General features: G+C 38.0%; 1 protein-coding gene across 1 annotated transcript in view; it reads left to right on the forward strand.

Moving 5' to 3' along the window:
- The first annotated feature begins 1,367 nt into the window (after nt 1-1,367).
- plod2 (procollagen-lysine, 2-oxoglutarate 5-dioxygenase 2) overlaps nt 1,368-12,075 on the forward strand; it is a 31,728-nt gene continuing 21,020 nt past the window's right edge. The window contains exon 1 of the mRNA XM_079487833.1: nt 1,368-1,778. Coding sequence (XP_079343959.1) covers nt 1,682-1,778 — 97 coding nt within the window. The 5' untranslated portion in view covers nt 1,368-1,681. The remainder of the gene's footprint in view (nt 1,779-12,075) is intronic.

The following is a 12,075-nucleotide window of genomic DNA, read 5'->3' on the forward strand; positions in this document are numbered from 1 at the left end:
AATTTAATTTTTTTTGTTTGTGTGTTTATTTATTTTATTAAAAGTTGTTTTATGTCCATACAAATACCTATGTTGCACATACGCAGCCAGCACACACATCTAAAAAACTTACAGCCCTCGTATCACTTCTAAGACATACTAAAATACTAATTATTTGTATAACTGTACGGAGTTTTGTTTATTTCCCCAAATAAAGGATTAAGTGTTACTTTTTGTCACTACCGAAACATTCATACCCAGTGATACGTTTCGGTTCACAATTCTGCAGAATGGCCCATCTACTTTGGACAATTGTAATACTTTTGTAGTATAGTGAATATCCAGTTTTAGGTAATTCCATCCCTAACCAAGAGCAAAGACGGACTACTTGTCACATTAATGCTAAATTTACAATATATAGAAGTATTTAATGCTAAACTTACATCACATGATAGCAGTTGGAAGTTATAGCCGCACTCAGTTACACTATACTTTAACTTTTTTCCCCTGCTCATAACATTCCTCTGTTGTCTGATATCGATCACAAAATAAGACAAAATAGACCTTAACAGTTTCAACAAATGAAATTTCCTAAATCACAACTAATAAGCTTTCCCCATTTTTCATAAACATTTACTCAGTAACATTAGATCAAAGTCACTGAGTGCAGCTGTGACACGTCAGATGAGACCTGGCCCTCCAGGCTGAGGCTGGTTTCTCACAAGGTATTTTTTCTCCATTTATTTATCAATGGATTTTGGGCTCCTCACCTCAGGGCCGTATTGGCTTGTTCACAGGGAGACTGCTTTTATTAGATGTTAATGATCTTGCTTGCTCTATAAACACCATGAGCTGTGTTTATACCTTTTCTGCGTTTTGTATTGTTTTTCTTATTTTTATTTCTATATAAATATCCTGTTTCAATTTTTCTCTGTATCAACTGCATTGGAATAATGCACATTATGAAAAGCGCTATATTGAATTGAATGTCCTGTTTGAAATATATCCTACCTTTGGATAGCATTGTAGTGTAGGCAATATTTTATCAAAAAAATGTGTTTTATAAACACAAAAGCATTTGACATCTTACCCTAAAGTACCCTTTTTGGTTTATTTTGCCGTGAATGATTTCTACTGGCAGTACTTTAATTGCAGGGAAATACCCAGCAAACATATACGGTAATAAAGAATGAAAAATGAGAGATGATAATAGGTGACTTTTGAAATGACATTTTTTATTTGGGAAATGTTATTTAAATCCAAAGCAGTCTTACCAGAAGACACTCTTTCAGTAATTTCTTCCGCACAGTGAGAAAGTTATGTAGCAGTCGGGTGTAAATGAGGGCGGCGCATGGGGCATTATTTGAGTTCAGCACTGGAGGAAGGGCAGCGGAGGAGGTGGAGGACTGCGCTCAAACACAGCTGTACTTGTTAAATCACACACACACACACACACACACTCTCACACACACGCGCACTCCTGTCACCCTGTCTGGGGTAGACCACCGTTAGCACACCGTTTGCTTGTTCTTCAGACACATTTCTTACCAGTGATTTCAAAAGAGAAATACCTTCACGTTGATGATTTCCGAGAAATCATTTTATTATCGACCCCCGTGCTGTGCGGACAGACCACCAGAGTCACAGAAACTTCACGAGCTTGTTCATCCACACGGTCTCTGAGGTCTTGCTGAAGGCGGCCATGGAGTGCCCGCGGTGCTTTCATCTTTTTATTCTGACGCTGATGTTCTGTGTTTATTATGCACAGAGCATGGAGATAAAGAAGGACATTTCACCAGGTAAGACACCGTTACACTGTGACTGATGTCTCTCTCGGATGCATTGAACGTGACGCGATGAGACGCGACGCACCTTAGACGCTCTTTCGAAAGTGGAAGTTGTAGTTGCGTCGCCGAGCAATGCGTTTGTCCTCACTACATGTGTGTCGATGTGTGAGAAATGTAAAATAAAAATACATAAAGGGACCGAAGATTCATCACAATCATCACAAATTTGATCAAGCAGTTTATCTGGTGGTAACTTGGATTGGTGCGTTAAAATATTCCGGCATCTATGAATGAAAGTTTATATTTTTGCATTAATATAGCATTAATGGGTTGTTAGACATACATAAAAACGTCTATACATTGTTTCAATGAAGGTCATTTAAAGGCTTTAAACCTCACACCTTGCACTTTTGGCGGAGCGTGTCGGACACAGGCATGCGATGTTGAGTGAGACACAGTGGGGTCCAAAGACTGACACCCCATCGACGTCTGTTATGTTAATATTTTCCATTAATGAAAAAGGAACGTTTTAAAAAAGACGTGTTATTGAGACACATTTAAGACATTGGTGGGGTTTAGTCCTTTTTTTAGAAATGTCTCATTGTCTTTCTTCCATTAAAACACACAAGATGCTACAACATTTTTATTGGTTAACATGAAACATTCGATTTTGCACACATTTGGGGGGGGGCAGTAAGGCATTCAACATAATGTATTCATATTTGTATTTTTGTTACCGATTTGTAAATGAAAGCTTGGTCTCGGACATTTGGAGCAAATATTAAAACTGCAAGAATACGTCTTTTATTTCAATTAAAACAGGAAAATGGAAAAGCACACAGTTAATAAGCTGAACCTTTCTTCGAAACATTGAGAGGTTGTTCAATGACTTTCTGGATTCTATTTGTTTGTACTGTAATTCGTTTGTGATGGTAAACGTTTACAGTCTTATAAAAACAATTAAAACCTTCAGATGTTTTGCCTAAACCCTTTCTTTTAGTTACAGTACAGGAATGTAAAGTTGCCCTGTCGAGTGCTGAACAAGCCTAGTCAGAGGGAAAATTATGACCCACACAGTTTTCATTCATTTTGGCGTACATCATTTCCAAGCCACATGACTACAGCAATCTTTATTCTTGACAGTTCTGGGGCTACATTTACATTGTATACAAGGCAACTAAACTAACAATCCATCACACCGGTTCTGGAAGTGATAGGTGCTTATGGAGACAATTTATTGCTTGGAAAAATAGCAAGCATGCTATAAACAATACAGTGTACTGGGATCCTTTAAGAAAAGAGAGGAGCAATCGCATGTGCTATAAAAGTGAAGCAGAATATGAACGTGATTGGACAGTGAGCTTTTTAGTGAGAATAGACCATGGAAAGATATGATTATACAGAATTAAAATAAAAGATCTTCTATAAAGAATATTGAAAAACAAAATCCCCAAATGCAGCAATATGTCACATTTCATTATTTTATAACTGTGACTTGTGCAATGGTGGGTTTGACACGGAGTTTAGTATAACATTACTTATACTGTTTTAAATGAAATCTTATAGCCGTTCCTTAAAGGGATAAACACTCTTAAAAATAAAGGTGCTTAAAAGGTTTTCCACATGCAGCAATGCCATAGAAGAACCATTTTTGGTTCCATAAAGAACCTTTATCATTTGAAGAACCTTCTGTTTCACACAAGCTTCCTTGTCGTGCAAAAGGCATTCAGATGACAAAAAAGTAAGAAAGAGATACTTCTTAAAGAACCTTTAACTGAATGGTTCTTCTTATCGGTATGAAGAACCTTTAAAGCCTTTAACCTTTAAAAAAATGGGAAGACTGTAGTTCATCCCAAACTAAAATTGGTCATTCATTCACCCTCATGTCATTCAAAACCTGCATGACTTTCTTTATTCTGTGCGCGGATCACAAAAGAAGATATTGTCTCAATGGAAGTCTATGGAGACCAATGTTGTTTGGTTACCCACATTCTTCAAAATGTCTTCTTTTGTGTTCTGCAGAAGAAAGAAAGTCATACAGGTTTGAATTGACTTGGGGGCGAGTAAATGATGAAATTTCCCATTTAGGGTAGACCATCCCATTTAATCTCAGATGTTCAAGATTATTTGACTGTTCAATATCGTGACAATCATTTGCACAAATGCCTACAAATATCTTATAGGGATTTGATTATAGTAAAAAGTTGGCACTGCATACTACTAGGCAATTGGAGGGGAGGGGTTGAAGTGAAAGAAATGTGTGACATCATCTCAAAATGTATGTTGTTTCAGAGATGGAGCAAGTTATTACATTTAATGAACAATTATGATGGGTATTTTAGGAATAGTGTGCAGTGCACTGATGAATCATGGCCAACAGGACCAGTAATGTGCATTAAGATAATACGGTCAATTTATGTTGATTTTAAACCACTGGCACTTTCCAACACAAACACCTTGTAGTAACTTTCCAAATGTAATATTCCCAGCAGTAGATTGCATTCTGAATGGGTGTCTTAATTGCCTCAGATTTGAGGTTTTGTGTGTACAGTAATGAAGTAACGGTCATTAAAAGTTACTGGAATCTGAATGAATGCTGGCAATTTTGGTTGTTAACCTAAACACAGTAGAATATAGAAACGGGTTTAAATAGAGAGAGAGAGAGAGAGAGAGAGAGAGGTGCAAGAAATGTCTGGCTATTGAATCATGACATCATCACCTCTGTCCGTAAATCCATCCGTCAGCCGTGTGTCTGAACACTGTAGCCTGATGTCATCTGTCCTGGAATGCCTGTGCATAAACTGTCATCCCCTGTGTGATCTCAGGATCCTCCCACGTTCACAATGAAATATTCCCCTATAGGCTGGACTGCAGTGCAGATTTATGACTTCCGAGTCCGACTGAGTCATACATTATACATTTAGAATGTACTATATGTACACGTGTAGCACTGACTGCTGGAGCTGGCAGGGCCAGCCTGCAATTGGGTTTGTGCAACATGGTGTCAGTCAACCGCATTCTTGATTAAAGAAGTCTGGTTAACATAAACAATTTCACTGAAGCATAGATGTGTTTGTCAAACCGTGTAATTATTGTATTTGACAATCGGTTTTTGACTGAGCCAAAAAACACATAAGCAGGAATAAAGTGCAACCATCTAGTCTAAACTGCAACTTGAAGTCCCTTGGCTTTCTGTTTCTCAGATCCGATTTGGCAAGATCTAGCGTTTCTGTGCCTGTGCACGGCAGAAAATGACATTCTTACTAAGCATTTTTATCTCTAACTTCTTAAATCAATATACAATTACTTGACAAGAAAAGTGACCTAAGATATTTAATCTTGTTTTATGAAATATAATATAAGAATTAAGTAAGTTTATGGTAAAACATGCAAAAATATCTCTGTGGGGTGAGAAAAATAAGCTTACTTAGGCACTTGAGAAAAAGTCCAACTAAATTCAAGTTTATTTTTCTCACTCGATGGACAGAATCTTTTGCTTGTTTTACAATAAACTTACTCATTGTTAAATTGTTTTTCACAGTGTGCTTTTTATTTGATGGCGATTTCGATGTATGTGGGCTACATCTGCACATTTGTTCAAAGAGCAAATAAAGAGTGTATTAGACAGTCCTCAGTAACACCTCCTGAAATGACTGTGAGAGTATAATTACCTTATCTCATAAACTTTCAAAAGATTTGAGCAGATTTTCCTTTTATTACATGACATATCAGTAACATTTTACAACAAGGTTGTATTTGTTAACATGAGTACTAACAATGAGCAATAAAGTTTGATGCTAGTTAATGCTAATAGCCTCTATCGTTTACTCCGCACAATGCGGCACCAGGCACAGCGTACGCAAGTGTTTTTTGCTCATTTCAGCCTGACTCCGTTTTCATTTTCACATCCTGCGCCACGTTGTTTAAATAGCAAATGCATTTGCGCCCATTTGTGCGCCCATGGGTGTGCTGATCCAAAAACGAGGTGTCTTTGGGCGGATTGTTGGCACGTTGCTATTTTGAGGCAACTGAAATAGACTGCGCCATTGACCGACTGAAACCTTGTATGCGCCTAGGCGGGTGCACAATAATTCAGCTTATTACACTAAGTGAGACGCGCAGCAGCACACAAACATGCAAACTATTAAACATAAATGGATTATAATGTTTAATATTATTATTGTGTACATAAAGATAAACAATCCGCCTTGTCCTGAAGATGTTCTGCTCGTGCCTTTAATCGCACATGAGCAGATGTGTTTGCTCTTGCAAATTCAGTTGTATAAATAGCGAATCAGCCATGGCGTGAAAGCAACTGACTCTTTAAGGGAATGGGAGATCTGATTGGTTTACTGCACGTTTTCCCCACAACACACCCATGACTCAAGAGAATAGAGACAACCCCTTTAGACCATGCGCCTGGAGGGCTGACTGACCGTTTTCCCGTCCTAATGCAGGGTTCACACCAAAAGTGAACTGGAAATGTTTTGAGTGATGCGATCTACCAAATATTTTCAACCTTCCTGGATGATGAGATTGATGCGAGTTCGCGTCTATATGCTATCTGTTTGTGGTATAATTTATGTTAAAAATGGTGCAAGATGAGTGACGGAGCACATCTTAATACCACAGGTTTAAGAACACCTATTCTTAAGCGTGAGCAATAGTATACTGATGCGTGCCAATTATATGTAGCCATTTGTAATTAAAGCCATGTGCTGTCTTTAAACTTAAAATACTCGTAAAAGGTTATGAGTATTTCCACAAGCAAACAGAAGCGATTCTCTTTTATTTCTAATTGCTCTGGCAAATAAAACATTTAGTCTCCATGGCAACGTTCAACTTACAGGAAGCAACTACAGCAGCTGCGAGCAGTAGTCCACCAAAGGTGAGATTTTGGTAATGTCAGGCAATCGAGCCCCATTTGTTCTCTTAGTGATTGGATTGTTTTCCCAGCTAGGGAAAATAAATACGTTTTACTGCTCAGTTCTAGCCCCGAAATAACTTTTGTGTTCGACCATGTCAAACCAGATGCTGATGATGACATGTAATGTTCCATTCAGTACGCATTTATAACTTAAGAGAAATGCGATTGAAAGCTGAGTCCCTCCGCCAACGCATTACATGGTAATAGACATGGGTGACTGTTTAAACAATCAAGGAAATTTCCAGGCCCCGAGAGAAAGAACGTTTCTCTATTTTAGTTGTGGACTGTTGGTTGGAATAATGTCCGTCTTACAGGCATCTCACCAGACGATATTCCCAAGTTTGTTTTGTGACCAGCCTTCAATTTAGATTTTTCACCTCACCACATTTGGCAGCCACCTTGCTGCGACTTATGTAAAGAATATTAATATATTTGCATTTACATACAAGTTAATGTGGTATGATTGGTGTTCATGGATTGATGGTGAATTTGGTTTGCATTGTGTTGACATCCTTATGTTGTGTGAGGAAAGAACACACTGAACTCCTAACACCAGTACGGGAAGTGCTGGTCTGTTGGAGAAACACAGTGACATACTTCTGGTATAAATGAATGGGTACTGTGGTGTAGTCTGGCTCTTGATGGAAAAGACTGTTTAATAAGGTTAGTTATGTGAGAATGTTTCTGTTTCCCAGGAACTCTCTGCAGTGAGATCAGCCCTGTTACTGACCTTGTACTGAGATGCTTGAGAAAGTTATTGCATTCTTTTACTTAAATTCTGCTTTCTGAGTAAGCAACTGACAAACAATCCAAGTCATGATTCCTTTACATTTTAGCATAATACATCTTCAGTCGGAGAAAAACATCACTTGTCCAACTAGAAGTTGACCGATATGGGTTTTTCTCTTGCCGATTTTTAGACATCAGGCCAGCCGATGGCTGATAGACTGTATGAGTCTAATATACTTAATCTCATAAAATCTAAATAACTGATAAGTTAAATTAAGCATTTATTGAAAACATGTGTAATTCATAGTAATAATATATTGCTCAAAACTTTAAAGCACCTTCTCAAACTGTTGTGAAGCATGTTTTTGTTTATGTTTGTTGGCAGACACTGCTATTAGTCAAATGGTAATAATCTAAGTGAAAACAAACATTTAAAAAACCTCCCATATTACACAGCCTGGTGCTCTTAATGGCGTTTTTAGTTATAGTTAGTTTTAGCCTTTTTCTATTTTATAGGACAGTAGATAGCCTGACAGGAAAGTAGACCCTCTTGTAGTCGAATGCATTTAAACAGCCACATAAGACCGCCTACAGACATAATGCGTAAACGAGAGGAAACAAGTCAGCATTTAAACCTTGGCTGATGACTTAAAAGTTTGGTTTAATGACTAAAAATGTACCAAGCAAGCAGAATGTTTTATCTTCAACACACACTTACAGTGTTCAACGTGTCTGGCAGCTGTCAGAGCTTCTATCTGTATGTTTATCTGCTCCGGTCACGGTAATTTGTAAATTTTGTGCTCTTATTTTGTCCATTTGATAGAAAGATCGACCAAAAAGCATCTTAATACCAAGTACGACCCACGAGCAGAAACGTAAACATGCGCGTTTTAGCCAAAAGTTTTGTCTTTTAACAAGGCATGGCTGCAGTGTTGATAAAAAATTTCCAAAATCGGCCGATCAATCGTTTGACCTCTAGGTCCAACAAACTACTCCATCAGGGCTGTGTAATGATTAATCGTGATCAATTGCATTCGGAATAAAAGTTTGTGTTTATATAATATATGTCTGTGCACTGTGCATGTTTATTTTGTGTTTATAAACACATACACAAATACTTGCATATGTTTAGAAAATAGTTTCATGTATTTATTTTTCTATAATTTTGTATGCGCGTGTATGTGTTTATAAATACACAATTTATGAGATGAGAACGGGTTGGAAATGTTAAAGGTATAAACTTATTAAAATGATTGCTGCATTTTCACCATAAAAAGCCTTCAGGCTGGACTGGGAGCAGACTGACAGTTGAAGAGGAGGAGTTAATGGAAGCTCTGTCCAAGCCGTCTAACATACGTCATTTAAGATGGATAGTGTCTACAGGACGGAAGTGCATTTTCAGGTTTTAATGTAAGATTACGAGGGCGCATGGATTTAAAAAAAGAGGAGGACCCACATTGGCAAGGAAAAATAGGAATTGTTATTTTTTATTTCACTGGGACTTTAAAACCATTTCATGGTTTACTCACCTGATGTATGTTGACCCAATATGAGACCAGACAAAAAATGTGTGAAAAGTTCTTGTTATTGTAGGCTGAGAGCGTTTTTAAACATACTCAGTCTCCGGGGCACAGCCATCGCTTGGAAGACAAACTCAGCATGCCACAGAGAAAACAGACTGTGTGTTCTTTAGCTTCTCAGTAATATCCTTCAGAAAGAAACGTAGCCTACTTTAAGGAAGCACTCTTTTTATGTTTTTTGAAAATACAGACCCTGTCTCTCCTACTGAGACTCGAAAGTTCTCTGAGTATATCATGGTACAGTGTGAAAGTTTACATAGACGGCTCTGGACTGTGTGCAGGAACACTGTCTGAAACATTACTTTGAACCAGAGCACTGATCTAACTCAGGTTGGTCCAGACTCAAAAATAACTCTTCTGAAGCTACACGCCCACAGTGTTTTGCTTCAGCTTCATCTAAAAACAGCTTTTTACATCAAGGGAGGATTTCATTCCTTTGAGAATTCGGACAGTGACCTCTCCGTCTGTCCTGTGGTCTGCTTGCAGAGCTTTAAGGACTGCCTGTGCACTCCATTAACACACATTATTTCCCTGCAGGGTGAATACTCACATAATAAAATGTTATATTATATGACCCGTCTGTTTTCATCATTTTTACTCTTTGTACTGTAGGCTACATGGATCATGGAAGAAACATCTAGAGTGACTTAAAAAGTCAATTATTTTTCGATCAAAGATGATTAAAACGACTGGATAATGTGTGCTGGCTCGGTTTGAAAAGATATCTTAGAAGGTTCTGTTTAGTTAATAATCATTTTCAGTCCTTCCATATGCCTTATGTTTCAGGATTAAAGACACTGATTGAATACACATCATTCATTACAGACTAAGTGATCTGACCTAAAAAATAGACTTTCATTACCAAGCCGTATCAAGCGAGCACAATGTCATAGAGACGTGGTGGTGGGCTTTTTAGACCACCCAAAAACATGCGCTAGCATAAAGCTACAGCTCGACCTGATTTTGCCAAGTGGTTGATGTCCTCAGAGCAACATTTTATAAATAAAACCTTAACCCACACCAAACCCAGACCCTAACCATATCTTACCCCTAAAATCAGAGGGAAAAGTGAAAAACAATGGTCTAGAAGCACCTAATCCTGGCTGTAACATTAAACTTAAAATAAACTGTGAACTTATTTCAGAAATCTGATTGGTTGATTTAAATGTGGCCGAATTGTGTGAGAGCTCGCGAGTCATTCCCCTACTGCACGATTTCTCAGCGAAGAGTGTGGAATGTGCAGGTCACCTGGTTAACTTCACATCTTTACAGACGGTGCTATTCAGCAGCAGCTGTGCATCATCATCACATCCCGGTGTCTGTTTATTTGTAGTCATGGTTACCCAGTCTCTCCAAATTTGTTGAGCTCGTCTTGCGATCCAGCCCCCGATGACTCCGGCATGGCACAATAGAAGAGGGCGGCTACTGTAAACTTATCTGGCTGCCGGGACCATTTGTGTTTTGCTGTTGTCTTAAGGGATCAGGGGGAGGTAAGGTCAAGCGTCGGTCAAAGCAATTGGTGTTTATTTGCCGGCCTTAGGGAAAGACAAGAGAGGGAATCTAACAATCCCCCCATCACCCACCTGTAAGTGTTTTAAGATGCCTGCTTACTTGAGAGTAATGCTGTCGACTTTCTGGTGGGACCTTTCAGCATACTTTAGCCATAGTGGTACATACAATGGCCTAAACATGTTTGAGCTCATGTGAGGCTTGCAGAATTAAAAAATAGTTTACACTTACATAAGAATTTGGTCATCATTTATGTACCCTCATGTTGTTTAAAACCTGTATGTGTCTTTTTCCCGTGTCAGTGGTTTTGTGTCCATACAATGGAAGTCAATTGGGGCTTTGTTCTTTTCTGAGATGGTAGAACATGGTGTTTACATGACTAAAATAAACCATAATCTGTAATACATGACATTTGCAAGAGGCATCTTAATTTGTGATTTATTTGTGATTTGTGAAAGTCCAGGCGAAATAAGTATGTTGCTTATTTTGAGCTCTACTGAGATTTAATAAAAAGCTTGATTATGTTACATTATAGTATCAGCTTACTCTCAGATAGCAGATGTTTTCCCAAATGTCTTTTTCCTAAGATGGTGACATACAGTAAGACTATAGAGCTACAGAGATGATAAATGTTTGGGCTTGTTTTAAGACCTTGGAGGCTTAACTTGGGTATCTGAGAGTTTTTCTAAGGAAGACATAATCTCATCGGTGTCTTGAAAAACAACAACAAAGAGTTCATGCTTCCAGCTTATATGTTTATTGTACAATGATTAAAGAGGATCTATTAAGCCTCAACATGACCTGTATTTAACGTTGACCATCACATTAAATGAAAAAAAACAGAACAGGATGTCTGGCAAATATCACATTTTAACAGAGGTAGCTGATGTCCTGACTCAAACTTTATTGATGTACTGATACTTTAAACCCAGACATGACAACATACGTTTTAGACAATGAGACTCAATGGGACCTAGACCTATTCAGTGTGCCTCAAACCAGCACTATTTTTGTTGGTTCAAGATTCTGTTGCCTATAAAATGACCGTATATTAGCTTAATCTAAAGACACAAACGTAAAGATTCCTAAAACATCATTCAAATGGTATCAAAGATAAAAAACAAATCTCTGATACAGTGAGATCAAATGATGGTCTCCAGGAACGTCTGGTTTTTCTTGAGAAGTCCTCACCCTTTGTAAAATTCAGATTAATGTGGAGTTCTACATTTTTTGGCTAGTTTCTTGTGCTATGAGTCATGTGTTAAATCACAGTGTCTTTACACATTTTCCAGGCAGAACGTTTCTACACTGGTGGTGGGAATTTTGCAGAATGTATCAATGTGTTTGCAATCCATGTTGTTTCAAAGCAGCTGTTAAAGGAGCAGTGCCCTTTTAACCACCAGAGAGCAAACGTAAGGCGAAAGTGACCTGTGTATTTCAGAAAGAAACCAGATAGAACCAACCCTGAAATATTCAGAAAGGAATTAGATGATTATTCCGAGAAAGACATGATCTTTAAGTTTGACGGTGTTATACTTTTAGAATAAAGTTGTATGCAACTTAC

This window comes from Barbatula barbatula (assembly GCF_947034865.1).
Source record: "Barbatula barbatula genome assembly, chromosome: 23".
In the NCBI taxonomy this organism is placed as follows: domain Eukaryota; kingdom Metazoa; phylum Chordata; class Actinopteri; order Cypriniformes; family Nemacheilidae; genus Barbatula; species Barbatula barbatula.